The sequence below is a fragment of the Orcinus orca genome, chromosome 5, assembly GCF_937001465.1.
Source record: "Orcinus orca chromosome 5, mOrcOrc1.1, whole genome shotgun sequence".
NCBI lineage: Eukaryota > Metazoa > Chordata > Mammalia > Artiodactyla > Delphinidae > Orcinus > Orcinus orca.
In genome coordinates, this window is record NC_064563.1 from 143,237,909 (window position 1) to 143,256,087 (window position 18,179).

The 18,179-nt window shown below is 48.4% G+C and overlaps 1 protein-coding gene across 5 annotated transcripts; it reads left to right on the forward strand.

Annotated features, from left to right (window-relative positions):
* Positions 1-1,025: 1,025 nt before the first annotated feature.
* On the forward strand, positions 1,026-15,859 carry GET1 (guided entry of tail-anchored proteins factor 1). Of its 5 annotated transcripts, none has more exons than XM_033418326.2 (5): positions 1,027-1,216; positions 10,359-10,524; positions 11,673-11,774; positions 13,037-13,151; positions 13,282-14,761. In XM_033418326.2, the coding sequence occupies exons 1-5, from the start codon at positions 1,115-1,117 to the stop codon at positions 13,307-13,309; spliced, it is 513 nt and encodes a 170-aa protein (XP_033274217.1). In that variant the 5' UTR covers positions 1,027-1,114; the 3' UTR covers positions 13,310-14,761. The 5 variants fall into 5 exon arrangements, with proteins under 5 accessions (XP_033274218.1, XP_033274217.1, XP_033274215.1 ...); XM_033418324.2 differs by having other exon boundaries at positions 1,030-1,216; positions 11,707-11,774; XM_033418325.2 differs by lacking the exon at positions 13,282-14,761 and adding an exon at positions 14,927-15,859 and having other exon boundaries at positions 1,031-1,216.
* Positions 15,860-18,179: the final 2,320 nt, after the last annotated feature.

Consider the following 18,179-nt stretch of genomic DNA (forward strand, 5'->3'; position numbering starts at 1 on the left):
AATTCTCGTCTCACCAGGAATTGGTGATCCTCCTCCTGCGGGGATGTGGCACTGGGATGGGGTGTGGTACGGGTGGGGAGCAGGCGATGCTCTCCTCTTCCGCCTGAAAAGCAGAGACTGGGGGCCGGGAGATGGAGGCCGGAGGATCTGCTCTCACTTTTCACGAGGTGGTTTCTACTTCCAATCCTTCCAAACCTTTAGTGGGTAGAGGAGCTGGCAGCCAGGCTGCCTTGGATGGTCCAGCTGGAGGGGAAGGCTATGGAGCAGAAGCAGGCTCCAAGCCTGTCTTTTGTTTTGGTCAGTTCAGCATCACCTACCGGCCAAGAAACCTCTCCATGGAAATAATTCCCTCTACCGCTATCGAATAGTTTCGCTTCACATGTTTTCTTTAATCAGAAATTTGTAGAACCACAGCTCCTCCATTCATTCTGATTGGGAATTAGTTCTCAGACTCCAACCAGGGCAGAAGAGGCAGCTAATCATCTTTTGCTTTACCTACTACACATAACTGTGAGTTAGGATTCTTTCGCTGTAAAACCTCATCTTCCCATAAATGTAGGCTACTTTATTACAGGCTGAATGTAACCAGGACCTCAGGTATGCAGTTTTGTAAATTACTTAGATTTACTACAATGTTTAGCTTTGAAATGTAAACACTACTTACTAAAAACTACTTACAAAACGTTTTTCTTTTTACGGTTACTTGCTACTATCGTTACCGTAGGCTTCTATTTACGGAAAGGTTTATTTAAAAATACATTTATTTAGGAATAAAGGTGAGTCAGTTTAAAGAAAGTATTAATTACATAACCACACGAGTGGTTTGCAGATACAACAAAACCAGGAACATGGTGGAGGCCGAATCTGGAAAACAGGTTCCGCGGGGTGGTGGGGCGGGTGCGAGAAGTCTACGGAAGCCGGGAAGGCCAAGGGCAAGGCTGGCGTTAACCAGAGCCCGGAGCAAGAGACGGCCCCGCCTCCCCGCGTGCGGCGCAGTGCGCAGGCGCGGCGGCGCCCCTCTGCGGGCCGCTGGGCTCACTGCGCACGCGCAGCCTCCGGCTTGGTCCCAGGTGGAGCTGTTTTAGCCGAGCTGGCGCTGCCGTGAGCCTCCGAGATGAGCGCGGCCGAGGCCGACCGCTGGGCTTGGCTGCTGGTGCTCAGCTTCGTGTTTGGGTGCAATGTACTCAGGATCCTCCTCCCGTCCTTCTCCTCCTTCGTAAGTGGCTATCTGGCCTTCCAGGGGCCGGTGGGGTTGCCGCCCCAGCGTGCCGTAGACACGAGTCTCAAACTGGCCGCCCGACGGCCGGATTCGGCCTGCAGAGGCGTCTTGGTTGGGCCGTTCTGTGTTTTAAGATGTTTTTGAGTGAGATGCTAGCGTCAAGTCGCAACGCTTTACCCCCATATCCGGTTTTCTGGATTCTTGGGGAGAAAAAAAAATGCCTGATAACGCTTGGCCACGTTTTCGCGTGGCAGCGGTCTGGAGTTCTCAGTGCCCTTCTGCCAGCCGCACTCATTTCCGTTATTCTCTGGTTCCTGGGGGCGTCGAGCAGCCTCAGGCTGCTGGGGTGGGGGCGTGGGGAGGGCCAGTGCCTGCAGCACGGCGTCCGGGGCTCCGGGAAGTCTCGCCTTCTCGCGTGCAGTGCAGCTGTGCAGGGTCCCTGGGGACGGGTCTCAGGATGCAGGGGCCCCCATTCTTGGGGCGGGAGGGGTTGGAGACAGTGTAGACTTAGAATCCCAGTGCTCTGTGATGTTTCCTATACCCAGAGGAGCGACGGGCACTTGGGAGCACTCTCTACGGGGCGTTTTGTCCATCATGAGTAATTTCCTCGTGTCCAGTCGCCACGGTTGCTGTGACTGTCATGCCATCTTCCTGTACCTCCCAGAGGAGGTGTGTTTGACTCAGAGACTAGTAGTTGTCCTAAGACATCCAGCTAGTGATTGCTGGGGTGGAGGTTTGATCCTTGGTGTGTGATTCTCCGAGGTCTGCCCCTCTGCCTGTTGGAGCGTGAATAGGGGGTTTGGTGGCATATTTGATGGGAGGTGCGTGTGGAGAAGGTGAGGAGCTGTTGTCCGCGGAAGGGCGCCCTCTGTAGGCCGACAGTGGGAGTGAGGGGCTGTCTGACTTAGGTCGAGACTCAAAGATGGGGTGCACACACTGTACCAGTGTCCTGGGAACTCAGTTCTGCTTTTCTCTCCTGGTATAAATTGGTGGTGGTGGTGGGGTATATGAGACTAGACAGGGTTTCTACTTCTTTTTGTTCTACTCTACTGGTATCCATTGGGTGCCTGTTTTGTGTAAAACTATTCTAGGACCTTATCACCCAAGTTGTCCTGAGGCAGCTCTCTCTTAATCCCATCCCCTGTTGGGAATCTTTCCTGATGCTTCCTTGTCTTTAAGATGGTGTCCGAAGTACTCAGCATTGCATAAAAGACCCTTGAAGAGTAGGCCCCAGCCCACTTTTCTTTTTTCTTATTTTTTAAAAATTGTGGTAAAATATACATAAAATTTACCATTTTAACCATTTTTAGGTATATAGTTCAGTGGTATTGAGTACATTCACATTGTTGTGCAACTGTTCATCACCCTTCGTCTCCATAGCTGCAGCTTCCTAAACTGAGACTCTGTCCCGAGTAAACACGGGGCGTTATCCGCATGCCCCTTCCCCCAGCCCCTGGCAACCACCGTTTTACTTTCCGTCTCTATGAATCTGACTGTTCTAGGCACCTCATATAAGTGAAATCATATAATATTTGTCCTTTTATGTCTGGCTTACTTCACTCAGCATAATGTCCTTAGGGTTCATCCCTGTTGCAGCCTGTGTTAGGATTTCTGTCCTTTATAAGGCTGAATAATATTCCACTGTATGTATATACCACATTTTGTGTGTTCATTCATCTTTTGATGGACATTTGGATTGTTTCTGCCTTTTGACCATCGTGAATAATGCTGCTAGAACGCTCGTGTACGAGTGTTTATTCAAATCTCTGCTTTCAGTTCTTTTGGGTAAATACCCAGAAGTGGAATTGCTGGATCATATGGTAATTCTGTTTTTAATTTTTTTGAGAAACTGCTGTACTGTTTTCCACAGTGGCTGCATCATGTACATTCTCACCAGCAATGCACAAGTGTTCCAGTTTCTCCACATTGTCCAACACTTGTTATTTTTAGTTATTATTTTTCCTTTTTGGATAATAGCCATCCTAATGGATACAAAGTGGCTTCTCTTTGTGGTTTTGATTTGCATTTTCCTAATGATTAGTGATGTTGAACATTTCATTTGCTTATTGGCCATCTGTATATCTTTGAAAAACAGTCTATTCAGGTCTGTGGCCCCTTTTCTAATGGGGCTGCAGGAGCTCTCCCTAGGGGAAGGGCACTCTCTGGAGGCCCACATCGAGTGTGAGTGGCTGCGTTTTTGTGGTTAAGTTAGGAGTTCTTTATATAGTCTGGATATTAGCTCCTTATGAGATACATGATTTGCAAACATCTTCTCCCATTCTGTGGGTTGCCTGCCCATCTTACTTGCAGTATCACTTCGATTCTTCCTATGTACCGCATCTCATTTCACCTTATATTGGAACCGCACACACAAAACTAACCTCAGTTGCTGAAAGAGGCTGTGTTGGTTTTGTATTCCTCTGTGAATTGTTCCTGGTTTCTCATAAGCTGAGGGGGAAGGAGGAGAGTGTTTGGGATATGGCAGTGGCTGTAAATAAGAACTGTCATCACCTCTGGCTCCTTCACCAAGCTTTCACCAAACCTAGCACACTCTCATAAGAAGTTACTGCTGCAGTCTACACATGCACGAGGTTTGTGCCTTATCAGGGTGGCTGTTTGTCGTTCAGGTGAATGAGCACTGGGTTTGTCCTTGGACCTGTGTCACGTCCTTTGCTGCATCCTACCGGCTGTGTAACCTCTCTAACCTCCAACCAGTTAGCCTTCTTAGACCCGTTTTCCCTTGGTTGTAACACTGTCAGAATTGTTAGCCAGGTTCAGAAGGATAACATTATCCTAGCAGAGTACAGTTGCTGGTGTTCAAACAGGGAAAAGTAATAAAGAGATATGGTTTGTGTTGAGGGTCAGTGAAAAGCTGTAAGGAACGCGCTGGTCCCGTGTAGGGTAAAATGCTGCTGCTTCTCGACCGTTACGGGCTGCCCCATCACAGGCGCTGATCTGAGGATGCACGTGGGAAAGACTCCAGTGAGGATCAGTTTGACTGGGAACGGGCCATGCCCCCTGCACCTCAGATTGTAGCCTTCCTTCCAGGGTTTCTGAAGCTTCTTCCCTTCAGCCAGAGCAGGGAAGGGGCGCACCTTCCCATTAGTCAGGAGAGGCCCTTGAGGAAGTCTCTCAAGTTCAAGAAGTCCTCTCCCAGCAGAGTGCTGCAAGGTCCTGGGATGGGACCTCAGCCAAATACTGGGGTGGGGGCTGGGTGCCTGGATAAGGACGCCCAATCCTCGGCGTTGCCTTGGTTAGAATTTTCCTGCGAGTTCTTTCATGTTTCCTTTCCAGCCACAGGATGCATTTGCGATTCAGCACAACCAAAGGCGGAGGCAGAGGGGACAAAGACCACCCTGAGGAGCGTCCCCCTCCGTGGCCGGAGGCGCGCTGTGCAGGCGCCCCGGGCCCCAGGACTGGCGTGGCCGAGGGCGGGGGGAGCTCCTAGTTAGCCATGTGCCCTGCTCAGGCGTGCCAGGGCCTATGCGCTCGAGGGCGGCCTGCGGGTTGCGGAGAGATGCGTGCACTGCGCAGGCGCCCTAGGACTGGTGTGGCGGAGGGAGGGGTGAGGGTCCGGGCGAGGCGCGTGCCCTGCGCAGGCGCCCCAGGACCTACGCGCTGGAGGGCTGCCTGCGGGTCCCCGAGAGCCGCGTGCGGTGCTCGGCGCCAGGGGCCCCTTCCTCACAGACCCCCTGCTTTGCAGACCTTGAGCATGGGTACAGCGCAGGCTGTCTGTCCTCTGGGACTTGGTGTGTGGGACTGGCCGGCACTTTTGTGTTTGACAACTTCAAAATCACTTAACTTGCTGCTCTAAAAAGGGGCCGCTTCCCTTTTCTCTTTAGGGGCCTGGGCCACTGAGGTGAGGGGTGGACACTGCAGGGCCTGCCGCTGCGGGCCTTGCTGAGACCCTCCCCGTTTCCAGGGAGCACGGTCGCCTAGAGAGTTCTTGCTGTGGACCAGCATGAGCCCCAAGTGCTGTTTGAGGAGGTGACAGAGGCGGCGAGGGGGGTTGAGAGCGCACGAGCAGGTGCGGCCTGGCGGATGCGGACTCCCCCGTGCCGGGGACCAGGGCTGCGAGGAGTGGGCCCGACTTGGCCGGTCCTGGCTGAGGGGCATGTGGGGTTGTTCTGGGCCTTGGGCCCTTCCCGGGGTGAGGGGTCTCCCTGCGGTGTTAGGGACACGCCTGAGCCGCCATTCCCAGGGATGCCTGCTGTGTTCCGGGAGGGAGGAGCCTTTGGGCTGTAAATGTCGTCGGGCACGATTTTCAGATGGGACTGGTCCAGAGAGCTGCCAGCCATTGAGTGGGGGAGTGAGGATTTGAACAACCCCAGTGCCACCGCAAGTCCTGGCATTTTGTTGGCAGAGGGAGTGTCCAACTTGGACAGGATCAGAGGGTGACTGAGGAGGACACTGTGATCTCACACAGGCAGAGGGCCAGCGTCTGGAGACAAGAGAAGCAAAGGATTGGTTCTGTCCTTGTTTTCTCTCCAGATTCTCCCACCGTACTTTTTTTTGTGATAAGCAAATTTTGTTTGTTTGTTTGTTTGTTTATTGATTGATGGCTTGCGGGATCTCAGTTCCCTGACCAGGATTTGATCCTGGGCAGCAGGCAGTGGAAGTGCCAAGCCCTAACCACTGGACCGCTGGGGAATTCCCTCACTGATCCTTAAAAACTTATTTTCTTTTCTGCTTTAGAATTACTTGTGGACCCGTCTCCAGGTCTTTGAAAAACCATACCCTACACAGTTTATCAGCTTCTGTCAAGTGGGAGATTTAATACACCTTTGAGTACATAAAAACTTCAGGGGACTTCCCTGGTGGCACAGCGGTTAAGAGACTACTGAAGCCTGCGCGCCTAGAGCCCGTGCTCCACAACAGAAGAAGCCACCGCAATGAGAAGCCCGTACCCTGCAAGGAAGAGTGGCCCCCGCTCGCCGCAACTAGAGAAAGTGCGCATGCAGCAACGAAGACCCAACGCAGCCCAAAATAACAAATTAAAAACCTGATAGAAATTAAAAAAAAAAAGACTTAAGATATATATTTTTAAAATTTATTTATTTTATTTATTTTTGGCTGCTTTGGGTCTTCGTTGCCGTGTGCGGGCTTCTCATTGTGGTGGCTCCTCTTGTTGCGGAGCACGGGCTCTAAGCGCGCGGGCTCAGTAGTTGTGGTGCGCTGGCTCAGTAGTTGTGGCTCGCGGGCTCTTGAGTGCAGGCTCAGTAGTTGTGGCGCACTGGCTTAGTTGCTGCGTGGCATGTGGGATCTTCCCGGACCAGGGCTCAAACCCATGTCCCCTGCATTGGCAGGTGGATTCTTAACCACTGTGCCACCAGGGAAGCCCCAGATGTTTATGTTTTAAAAATTAATATTGGGACTTACGTGATGGTCCAGTGGCTAGGGCTCCGTGCTCCCAGTGTAGGGGTCCCAGGTTCAATCCCTGGTTGGGGAACTGGATCCCACATGCCGCAACTAAGACCTGGCGCAGCCAAATAAATAAATATTAAAAAAATTAATATTAAGAACATTTAAAAAATTCATATCTCCTTAAATCTTACATTTCAATTCATAATTCTAGTATATTTTAACAGTTATTTGTAAGGAGGTCTTGGATTAATGTTGGTACCTATTTGCAAACTTAAACACTTCCAAATTTGCTTTTTTTGTACTTGTAGATGTAATATATTCATGTTTTCTTCAAGCGCTGCATTTCCTAATTTTAACCACAAATCTCTTCAGTTCCCCTCAAGTTTATTCTCCTGTCCTCACTCACTTTCCACTCCTGAGTAACCATTTTTGGTCTTTCCAGTTTTTAATTGTTTTATGTACAGCGTACCTCGGAAATATTGTGGGTTTGGTTCCAGGCTACTGCAATAAAGTGAATATTGAAGTAAAGTGAGTCACATGCAATTTCTGGCTTCCCAGTGCATAAAAAAGTTACGTTTACACTAGAGTCTATTAAGTGTACAGTAGCATAGCATTGTGTAAAAAAAGTGTACATGCCTTAATTAAAAAATTGTTTATTGCTAAAAAATGCTAACCATCATCTGAGCCTTTAGTGAGTTGTAGTAGTAACATCACAGATCACTAATCAGGGAATACCCTGCTGATCCAGTGGTTAGGACTCTGCCATTTCACCACTGAGGGCTGGGATTCGATCCCTAGTCCAGGAACTAAGATCCCGCAAGCCCCGTGGTGTGGCCTAAAAAAAAAAAATCACTAATCAAAGAACACCATAACAAATATAACAATAATAAAGACGTTTGAAATACTATGAGAACTACCAGAATGTAACACAGAGACGTGAAATGAGCAAATACTGTTGGAAAAATGGTGCCAATAAACTTGGTTGATGCAGGGTTGCTACAAGCCTTCGATTAAAAAAATCTGTGAAGCACAGCCTGTATTCTCTATAATGCTATGTAGGTAATGTGTTTGCCCCTCTATTTCTTTTTTTTTTTTAATTTATTTTTGGCTGCGTTGGGTCTTTGTTGCTGTGCGAGGGCTTCTCATGTGGTGGCTTCTCTTTTTGCAGAGCATGGGCTCTAGGTGCGTGGGCTTTGGTAGTTGTGGTTCACGGGCTCAGTAGTTGTGGCTCGCGGGCTCTAGAGCGCAGGCTCAGTAGTTATGGCACATGGGCTTAGTTGCTCTGCGGCATGTGGCATCTTCCTGGACCAGGGCTCGAACCTGTGTTGCCTGCATTGGCAGGCAGATTCTTAACCACTGTGCTACCAGGGAAGTCCCCCCTCCATTTCTTTTAAAATCCTAGTTGTTTTTTTTTTTGCGGTATGCGGGCCTCTCACTGTTGTGGCCTCTTCTGTTGCGGAGCACAGGCTCCGGACGCACAGCCTCAGAGGCCATGGCTCATGGGCCCAGCCGCTCCGTGGCATGTGGGATCTTCCCAGACCAGGGCACGAACCCGTGTCCCCTGCATCGGCAGGCGGACTCTCAACCACTGCGCCGCCAGGGAAGCCCTAAATCCTAGTTTTAAAAGTCAGGTTTATTGATGTGTAATTTGCATTCAGTGAAATTCACTTCTTGTACATGGGCAGTTTGATGAGTTTTGGCACACTTAATCAGGGTAACCACTGAAACAGTCAAGGTAAAGAATATCTCCATCACCTCAGAAAGTCCTTTCCCCACCCTGCACCTGTTTTTTTTAAAATCAAATTTTAAAAAAATACACCTTTATTTGAATTATTGGCTGTGCCTCACTGTTTCACATGGCATTCGGGAATCTTAGTTCCCGGACCAGGGAACCAACCCACACCCCCTGCAATGGAAGCACAGAGTCTTAACCACTGGATCGCCAGGGAAGTCCCTGCCCCTGTTTCTTGATTTACAAAGTTTAAGCAGCATCTATGAATTCCTTGCTCTTTAAGATGATTCTGTGATTTTTAAAGATAATTTGGTGCATTCCTGTTTTCTGCTCTAGGGTGGATCTGGCTAGAGTGTATGTCCTTGGCCAGCTCGAACTGAAGAGTCACCCTCCTGTGCACCAGGCAGGGGGGATCAGGGGCTAGAGGAACAGACTGATTTATTGTGCACCAGCTATGTACCAGTACAGGGAAATATATTAATATAGTTTATTAATGTATCTTTATTAATATATTTTTAAGAATGTGAAACAAACACAAATGTGCAAAAAAAGTTATACATTCATTAGAAAGAACTGGTTTTGTTTCCTGAACCATTTGAAAGTAAGTTGTCAACCCGAGTGCCCTCTTTCCCCAGTACATTAGTGTATAAACAGTGGCCTTGGCCGCAGCACAGCTGTCAGGTACAATCCTCCCGTCTCGTTCAGGGTTTCCTCGTCCCAGTGACGTCCTTTGTAGCAGAAGGGCCCCAGTCAGCACCATGTATAGCACATACTTGTCATGTCTCTTCAGTCTAGAAGGAGTCTTGGTCTTGCCTTGAATTGCAAGGATGACATTTCCGAATGTCGTAGGGCAGTGACTTTGCACAATGGCCTCCTGTGGACATCTTTGTCCAGTGTTTGGCGAGGATGTCACATAAAGGATGCTGTGTTCTCTTTGCATCTCACCAGGTACCGTGGGCGTTGATTTGGGGAGGTACACTCATCACTCCGGGTCAGTCCCTGAGGAATTCTCAGTCCCCTACGAGGTCGCCCGTGGACCTCCCCGCGCTGGTGCGAGTGTGGTCCCCTTGCTCTCCCCTCGCTCTCCTGGGACCTTCACCTGTCCCGGTGGGTTGTTGGGCGCTACCTGGCAGCCACTGCATGTGTACCCGGGCTGCTGGCGGTGTCCTGGCCGTTGTGTGTGTCTGTGGGGGGCGTCTGGGGACGGTGCGGGCAGGTGCCGTCACACTTGGATCCCCTCCACTGTCCAGGCGGCCAGGAGGGCTCCCGGGCCGGTCGTGTCCCACGTGGGGCCTGGCGGTCAGAGGCTCCTCTTCACAAACATTTACGTCTGTTATTTCATCTGTTTATCTATGGAAAACCACGAGGTCACACCTGTGCTTCCAGGTCTCATCCAGTCCCACGGGATTCATTCTGGTTCTCTCCCGATGCATGTTTCTCACTCCCTTTTCTCACAGTGAGAAAACTGGCTCACAGTATCCTCAGTAGGTCTCCGTGACTTGCGCAATCCTTTGTAACTCGCCCTCGGCCTCCACCACCACCTCCTCTTGTCACGTGTGCCCCTCCTGCTGTGGGACCCCGACTCTCACGCCAGGCAGCCCCTCTGCGGGAATGCCCTCTTCACCTGCCACCGCTTCATCCCTGACCGCTGGCATCCCCCTTGCTCGGCCCACCTAATTTAGCACAGAATTCTACAGGAATGAGGGGCGTGCACGGTCCTGTCACCTGAATGAAGCTCTGGGGATGGAATCAGTTTTCACCCTGTAATCACAATTTTGCAGTAAAAGTGAGGGATACGTACATTTGTGCTGTAGCAGTCCATGGGCATATCTGCAGAAGGAAAAACGTAATTGAATAAAGACTCACGGGGCGGGGTGTGGTGGGGGGGAGTTTTCGTTTCTGTGGTCGGGGGCAGCAGGACCAGGACCGGGCAGCAGAGCCTGGCCGTGGGGGTAAAGGGCAGCGTGCCCAGCTGCAGGAGGCAGCAAGCGGATGGGGGAGGGGGTGGGGGAGAAGGCTGATCCCGGCTGCCACCTCCACCAGATGTCCAGGGTGCTGCAGAAGGACGTGAAGCAGGAGTCACAGATGCGAGCAGAGATCCAGGGCATGAAGCAGGAGCTCTCCACCGTCAGCATGATGGACGAGTTTGCCAGATACGCCAGGCTGGAGAGGAAGATCAACAAGATGACTGATAAGCTCAAAACTCACGGTACTGTTCTCGTGTGTAGCGTGGGAAGCTTCGTACGAGCTGATTAACAGAGAAATCTTTATAGAAAGAGGCACGGCACATGTGCTTTGATCTTTGAGGTTCTGATGCTGACAGAGACTTTTAAGTTGTCTAGAAGAGACCCAGTAATAATAATTGTTACTTTCTCCTTATTTGCTGGTGAACCTTTGCTTTCTAAACACAGAAGCCTGGGGACTTCCCTTGTGGTCTAGTTGTTAGGACTCGGCACTTTCACTGCTGTGGGCCCGGGTTCGATCCCTGGTCCGGGAACTAAGATCCCGCAAGCCGAGAGTCATGGCCAAAAAAAAAAAAAAAGAACAAAAAAAAAACCATGCAACCACACAGAAACCTCTAACATCTTTGATTTTCTTCATTCTCTGTAGGTTGACATTTTCAAATTCAACACTTTTCTGAGAGAAGCCTAGAAAAATCTCATGGTGGATTCCCAGGAGCTTTTGTGAATGCTCTAAAAAATGCCCAGCAGTGTCCTTATCCAAGTGTAGACTTCAGGCTGGGGATCAGGTCTCACTCAGCTTTATGTTTGCCACCATTCCTAACAGCCTCCTCTGATGGATAGGAGGTCAGCTTGTGTGCTGAGAGAGTGCGTGGCTAGTAGAACATGCACAGGGGCCTGCCCAGGCCTGAGACAGACCTGACTCCCACTTACGGATTAGTGTGCTGTGTGGTCTGGGAAATCCAGGAAGAAAAAGGTAGTCCCGTTGGTAAGTGCCTCGTAAAAGAATCTCTGATTTAGATGAATAGCTTTAAGAGTTTTTAAAATTAAAGCTTCAAATCTCATAATCTGTGAGTGATTCTATTTTAAATAACGGCACAGTGGGTGACTTCTAAGAAATTCTATTTTATATTTTCTAAGTGTGTGTGTGTGTGTGTGTGTGTGTGTATTTTGTTTGCTTTCTGGCTGTGCTGCGCAGCTTGTGGGATCCTAGCTCCCCGACCAGGGATCAAACCCAGGCCCTCGGCAGTGAGAGTGCAGAGTCCCAACCACTGGACCATCAGGGAACTCGCTTTTCTAAGTATATTGAGCAGATGTTACATACATAGTTAGAAAATAGTTTATGAGAAGAAATAACATTTCTGTGTGCTTGAATATCTTCTTCATTTTTTTTTAGGACTGATACCATTTCATCCTGTTTTTCCTTTCAGTGAAAGCACGGACAGCTCAGTTGGCCAAGATAAAATGGGTTATAAGTGTTGCTTTCTACATATTGCAAGTAAGTGTCCTATTCTGTCACCTGGGGTCATTGAAGTTGGTAACGGACTGTCCTCCAGAACCATGTGGCCCAGAATCTGGGCCTGGGAATTCTGGCTTTTCCACTTTCAGCTGCTGTGCTGTGTGGTCCTGCTACACAGAGTCCTGAACACTCTGTGAATTTCTATGTTAGACTAAAATGAAGCCTTTGTTTCTCTTAGTCTCTTTTAGCCTTTGTCTTTTAGAGTTGTTAAATGTTGGGATTTTTTAGCAGATGCGCTTCTCTGGAGTTCTTTCATTTTGCCTTTGTTTCAGTGCAGTGTTGGGAGCCTGGGGGTGTATGGAGTGAGAGAGCTTATTTAGATGTTGTATTTTCTAAGGGGGTCAGTGACTGTAGATATTTAGGCATTGTATTTTCTAAGGGGGTCAGTGACTGTGGCCGTTGCTTGTCACCTGGTGTGCAGACGTGTAGGTGACGTGTAGATGCCTGCTCTCAGGCAGGGAACACGTCATTCTCACGTCAGTCCAAGACCTTTGATTCCCAACGTTCTTACCTGGGGGATGTTTACTTGTTCCGTTTGCGGCTGCTTCCTTCAGCCGAGGGTGTGGAAGTGCCGCTCGCACACTTAATGGCTGCTGTAAATGGTCTCCGAGTTTCAGTCCTATGTGTGATCTTTCCTGGGGGAAGAGATTTGCGCCCAGCCCCCCCAAAGCCCAGGTGGTTTGGATTTGTTTGAGGACATTGATCCTGAGGCGTTGTCACTTTGGTGCGAGAGCGGTTTCACAGGGAGAGGAGTTGAGCAAGCCGCGCTCTGAGGTCCGATCGCTCGAGTGGCACGTTCAAGGCCGCGAAGGGGATGGAAGACAGCTGCCCGAGCGCTGCTGGGAAAGGAGGAGAGGGCAGGCAGTGCTTCTCGTCCCGCCACTTAACCTCGCAGAGGGCTCACCTCTGCACTTGGGTGTGTGGGTGAGAGCGGTAGCTAGTTTTTCAAGGATCTGAGAGGCGTGAGATCGCTTTTGTCACTGATGAGGTGTAGTTAGCGTAAGCTGGCTGCTTAGAGGAGGTGCTCAGTGAGGAAAGAACACTTACGCTGGGGGAGACCTTGGTTACTCTGTCAGCTGATTTGGTAGTGTGTATGTGCTGGCTGTGAGGACTGGATGGGTAGGGTTTGAGGTCACCGATCTGGAGAGTTTCCTTGGTTTGTTTCCATGTTTCCTTGTCTTCCGTGGTGATCGGTTGTGTGCCTGGCGGGATGTTTCCACTCACCAGCCGTGTCTTTGCAGGCTGCCCTGATGGTCACACTCATCTGGACGTACTACTCTGTCCCTGTGGCCGTGGTGCCGAGTCGGTGGATAACTCCACTAGACCGCCTGGTAGCATTTCCCACTGGAGTGGCAGGTACGCGGGCGCTGGCAGACGCGGTGGGAGAGCGTGGCCAGGTTGACCTAGGGGCGTGTGGCGGGAGGTTCGGTCAGCTGAGCTCAGCCTGACGCCCACAGTGAGAGCTCTGCGTCTCCGCCTCACACAGGGCTTGCAGCAAAGGAGCTGACGCCTAGAGAACTTACGTGTCCAGTGTCACCGAAATGTGAAGTAGCAGGGCTACAGTTCAACCCAAGCCTGCCTCCGTGATCCAAGCCCAATACCTGGGGTCTGATACCCCGTTTATTGAAACATCACCTCTGGTTCCCAAATTCTGTGACTCCTTTTCAATTCACGCTATGCTTAGCCCCTCTGCAGCATTTCCTGCTATCGGCCATTCTTTGACTTCTGAAAGAATTTCTTTTGGGTGTTAAAATTAGTACATGTCATCGTAGAATGATTAGAAATATAAGAAAAAACTTTTAAAAAGACTCAGTAGCTGTGGAGAACCGCTCTTAACATTGCAGTATATTTTTTCCAGTTTTCTTTTCTATTTATTTTTGTATGGTTAAGGTTATCTGGCACATACAATTTTTTACCCCTCTTATTATGTAAGCCTTTTTCCACATCAATAAATTTCTTCAGAGTAGAGACGGACGTGCTGCTGGCTGTGCTGAGAGGGCAGCTTAATAAATTTCTTTATTAAGGAATTTTGAATAGCTATTCTTCATTTGGATGTGTCATAATTTACTAATTTCCCTGTTAAAGGATATTTATTTAAGTCCCCAGTTTTTGCTGTAGAGATGATGCTGCAGTACACATCCTGGTCAGCCCGTCTTTGGTTGTGATTTGTGATCATGCTGGAGGTGAATTGCTAAGTCAAAGGGATGACCGTGTCAAAGATTTCCAATTTAGCCAGGCCCCTTCCTTCCCCTCCCCCTCCCTCTTCCCGGACCCAGCCAGGATTGTTGTAGCTGGTGGCTCTCAGTGTTGCTGAGCCGAGGAGCCAGAGGCCACCCTTCCGGGCATCTTGTGGCCTCTCTTCCTGTCTCTCAGCATCAGTGGGGCAAGAAAGGTGTGGGTAAACATTCCTTCGTGCTTGTAATGCTTTGGTGGGAAGGGAAAAACAGATCATCTGACAGGGTGGTCTTACAGTCTATTAATATCATAAATAATGATGCACATCCCTCTGGCAGGAAAGATAAATTCAAATCATTGTTTGTTGTTTTGAGTAGTTCCTGCTTAGTAAAGAAGGCAGCTCTGTGAATCAGTAGAAAGTCTGTGGGCTTCAGGTGGCGCAGTGGTTAAGGATCTGCCTGCCAATGGAGGGGACACGGGTTTGAGCCCCGGTCTGGGAGGATCCCACATGCCACGGAGCAGCTAAGCCCGTGCGCCACAACTACTGAGCCTGCGCTCTAGAGCCTGAGAGCCACAACTACTGAGCCCACGCTCTAGAGCCTGAGAGCCACAACTACTGAAGCCCACGTGCCACAACTACTGAAGCCCATGCGCACCTAGAGCCCGTGCTCCGCAACAAGAGAAGCCACCGCAATGAGAAGCCCGCGCGCCGCAACAAAAGAGTAGCCCCCGCTCGCCACAACTAGAGAAAGCCTGCGTGCAGCAACGAAGACCCAGAGCAGCCCCCCCCCGCCAAAAAGTGATCAATTTGAACCCAGGAAACACAAACTTGGTGTTAGCCCAACACTACTCAAAAAGGACTGAAGTGCTCTATTTCCTAAAGTCAAAGGTAGCAGAGGCAGGAAATGTGGGCGGAACTCCTGGCATGCTCTCATGTTGAATTTCTTTATTTTTAGGTGGTGTTGGAATTACCTGTTGGATTTTAGTCTGTAACAAAGTTGTGGCCATTGTGCTTCACCCTTTCAGCTGAAAAAGAAGATGAATTTGGCTACAGCACTTTCAAAAACGAATTTTCACTTAGGAGATTACAAATCTGATTTATACTGTTTTATTGTTTTGTTTATTTTTGTTTGTTTTTTTAAAAAAGGAAACACAAGCCACAGGTTAGTTGTTGTTGTTGAACGTGTTTGTTCTTGGACTTCATGTTGAGATTCTTAGAAGAATCACAGTTTTGTACATTTGTTGTGAGCCATGGAGGTCAGTCTCGTGTGTACCAGCCAGCACGGCACCAGATTTGTGATAAGAAGTGTGTGACATTATGGGCTACATGTTGTTACTTGTGATTTGCACTCTTGGCATATTTTAAAGGTCACATTGCCAACTGGAAAGTCAAACTTTTCTAATAACTTAAGTACTTTAAAGACTTTGTGCTATTTTTAATCCAGATTAGAAAGTAACTTAATTTTAATACTATACTAGAATTTGAAAATTTGTTTTTTAATCTCATGCAGTACTACCAGGAGAATAACACTAATTGACATTGCTTGTGCTTTTTCCTTCCTAAAATGTCATTTGTTGGGCAAGCCTTTGGATGGTGTTATCCACTTATTTGAAGCTGTTAACTTTTCATTACTGTGTTTTATAAATGTATTCATGAGCCCATAATGCATTGTTTTGTGTTTGAACAGTGTGTTTTATATTTAATGTATTTCGAATGAAGGGTATTTTTAAAGCATTTAATATTTATGCTCTGTAGAATGGAACAAACTTAAAAAACAAACTGGGAAGCCTGATTAAGTTAATTTCAACAGCTACATGTTTGCCCCGTCAAGTATAATTCTGCTCAGTATTTTTAAAAACACTTTTTTCTAATTACAATCTTGCAAGTGCTTGTGTGACTTCCTTCCTTACGGCCACTTACTTGCTACGACCGATCGGTGGCAGAGGGCCTGAAACGATCACTAAGTGGGCCACAGCCCTGTGAAGCGAACTTCTAGCACGAGTGTTTAAAAGATCACTTTTGTATCCTTGTGTTCCCTGACGGTGTGATAGTAAGTTCGTTATTATTTCTGGTAATCGAGCTGTGTAGAGACGGAGCACTGTGCTGCTTTAGTTGATGGTCACAGAGTGGGTTTTGGGTTCCCCTCATCACTCAGACTCACCCGGCCCCAGGCTGTTGCTGCTCTGGGAGAGGATGCAGAACTGGGAATACAGCTGTATTTACAGCAAACACCAGTGTCCAGCGTACAGTCACCTCACAGGTATGTTTTAGCCACAGAGGATGAGCAGATGACCTGCCGAGGACATGATAGCAGCAGAAGGAAGCTTCGGGGTCTTGGGCCCCTTCGAGGCCACAGGCCCTATGTGATTCGTGAGCTGTGGCGTGAATGGCAGGTCACACAGTCAACAGTCAGGTGGCCAGGTACGCGCACTGTGGACCGTCCTGGGATCACTAATTGGTGAAAGTCTCCCTGACAAGACCCGTATTTATCTCCTAAGGATATGTTCTTGCAATTAATACTGCAAGATTTTTGACAGATTTTACTGAGGCTAGAGGAAAAGATTTATAATTCACAGCTGTTCACTCTTTCCACATACATTAATAGTTTGTGAAGATGAAATAAGGGAAATTTAAATGTCCGTCACATTTCACATTCTTGTGGTTTTTGAAAAATGGTGTGTGTTTTTAAAGTTTTTATTATTTATTTATTTTTGGCTGTGCAGTGGCTTGTGGGGGATCTTAGGTCCCTGACCAGGGATCAAACCTGTGCCCTCTGCAGTGGGAAATCCCTGGTGTTTGTTTTTAAATAGGTAGTAAACGTGGCACTGAATTCAAAAGATACAGAAAGGGATGTGATGAAAGTACATCTTCTGACCTTCTACTGTCGTGTCACCCATTTTTCCACTATTACTAGTTTCTTTATGATTCTTCCCATGGTATTCCATACATTTATGAATATCGATGTACGTGCTTTTAAAATAGCTTTTAAAAAGTAATACCTAGGGCTTCCCTGGTGGCGCAGTGGTTGAGAGTCCGCCTGCTGCGGAGCGGCTGGGCCCGTGAGCCATGGCCGCGGAGCCTGTGCGTCTGGAGCCTGTGCTCTGCAACGGGAGAGGCCACAGCAGTAAGAGGCCCGTGTACCAAAAAAAAAAAAAAAAGTAATACCTAAAAAAAACCCCCACAAAAACTGTTTGCTTTTTTTTTTTTTAAATCCTACCTGGAAAGTACAGAAAAGGAGTGAGGAAGCAAAGTCTCCTGTGATTCCACAGAAGTGGGACGACTGGTGTTAACATTTGTGCTTTTCGCTCTTTTCTAAAATTTTATGGATAGCTGTAGGTTTTGTGTTTCTATTTAAAATTACTGGGTATAGTTTATAGTTTCATGTGAGAATAGACATCTGTTTGATTTAAAATACATCTAAAGTGGGCTTCCCTGGTAGTGCAGTGGTTGAGAATCTGCCTGCCAATGCAGGGGACACGGATCCGGGCCCTGGTCTGGAAGGATCCCACATGCCGCGGAGCAACTAAGCCTGTGCGCCACACATACTGAGCCTGCACTCTAGAGCCCGCGAGCCACAACTACTGAGCCCACGCGCCTAGAGTCCGTGCTCCGCAACAAGAGAAGCCACCGCAATGAGAAGCCCACGCACCACAACAAAGAGTAGCCCCCGCTCACCGCAACTAGAGAAAGCCCGCGCGCAGCAACGAAGACCCAATGCAGCCAAAAATAAAATAAAATAAATAAATATATATTAAAAAAATACATCTAAAGCTCTCATCACGCCAATTTTGTTTGCTTTATATTTATGGTGAGTCAAGCAGGGAAATCTTTATGTACAAACCCACAGTCATTTTTGTATGGGGTTAATACAGTTCTTCTGTTGCCAGTGCAAGTGGGTGGAAAGCTAGCTCAACTAGTTTCCTCTTCCCTGACCTGGCCAGACTTTGTGGCCTCCCATGGTTTTTCTTACACATACATAGCTCTGTGTGTGTGGGGGGGCTGTGTGTGTGTGTGTGTGTGTGTGTGTGTGTGCGCGCGCGCGCGCATGTGTGTGGTGCGCACACTGGCCCCTCCTGTCCAATCTATATTTTATTGGACCTTTAAGCCTTCTCTGACCGCTTTAGATAATAGTGATTTCTTTTTTCTTCCCTTCCTCGTCAGAACATCTTAAGTAATATCAATATGACTGCTCTGTCAACTAATTTTGT

Coding starts and splice junctions, on each gene's coding strand:
- GET1 (XM_033418324.2), top strand. CDS start 1,115: ATGAGCGCGGCCGAGGCCGACCGCTGGGCTTGGCTGCTGGTGCTCAGC. Junction 11,775..13,036: donor TTGCTTTCTACATATTGCAA/GTAAGTGTCCTA, acceptor GTGTCTTTGCAG/GCTGCCCTGATGGTCACACT. Junction 13,152..13,281: donor ATTTCCCACTGGAGTGGCAG/GTACGCGGGCGC, acceptor CGCCTCACACAG/GGCTTGCAGCAAAGGAGCTG.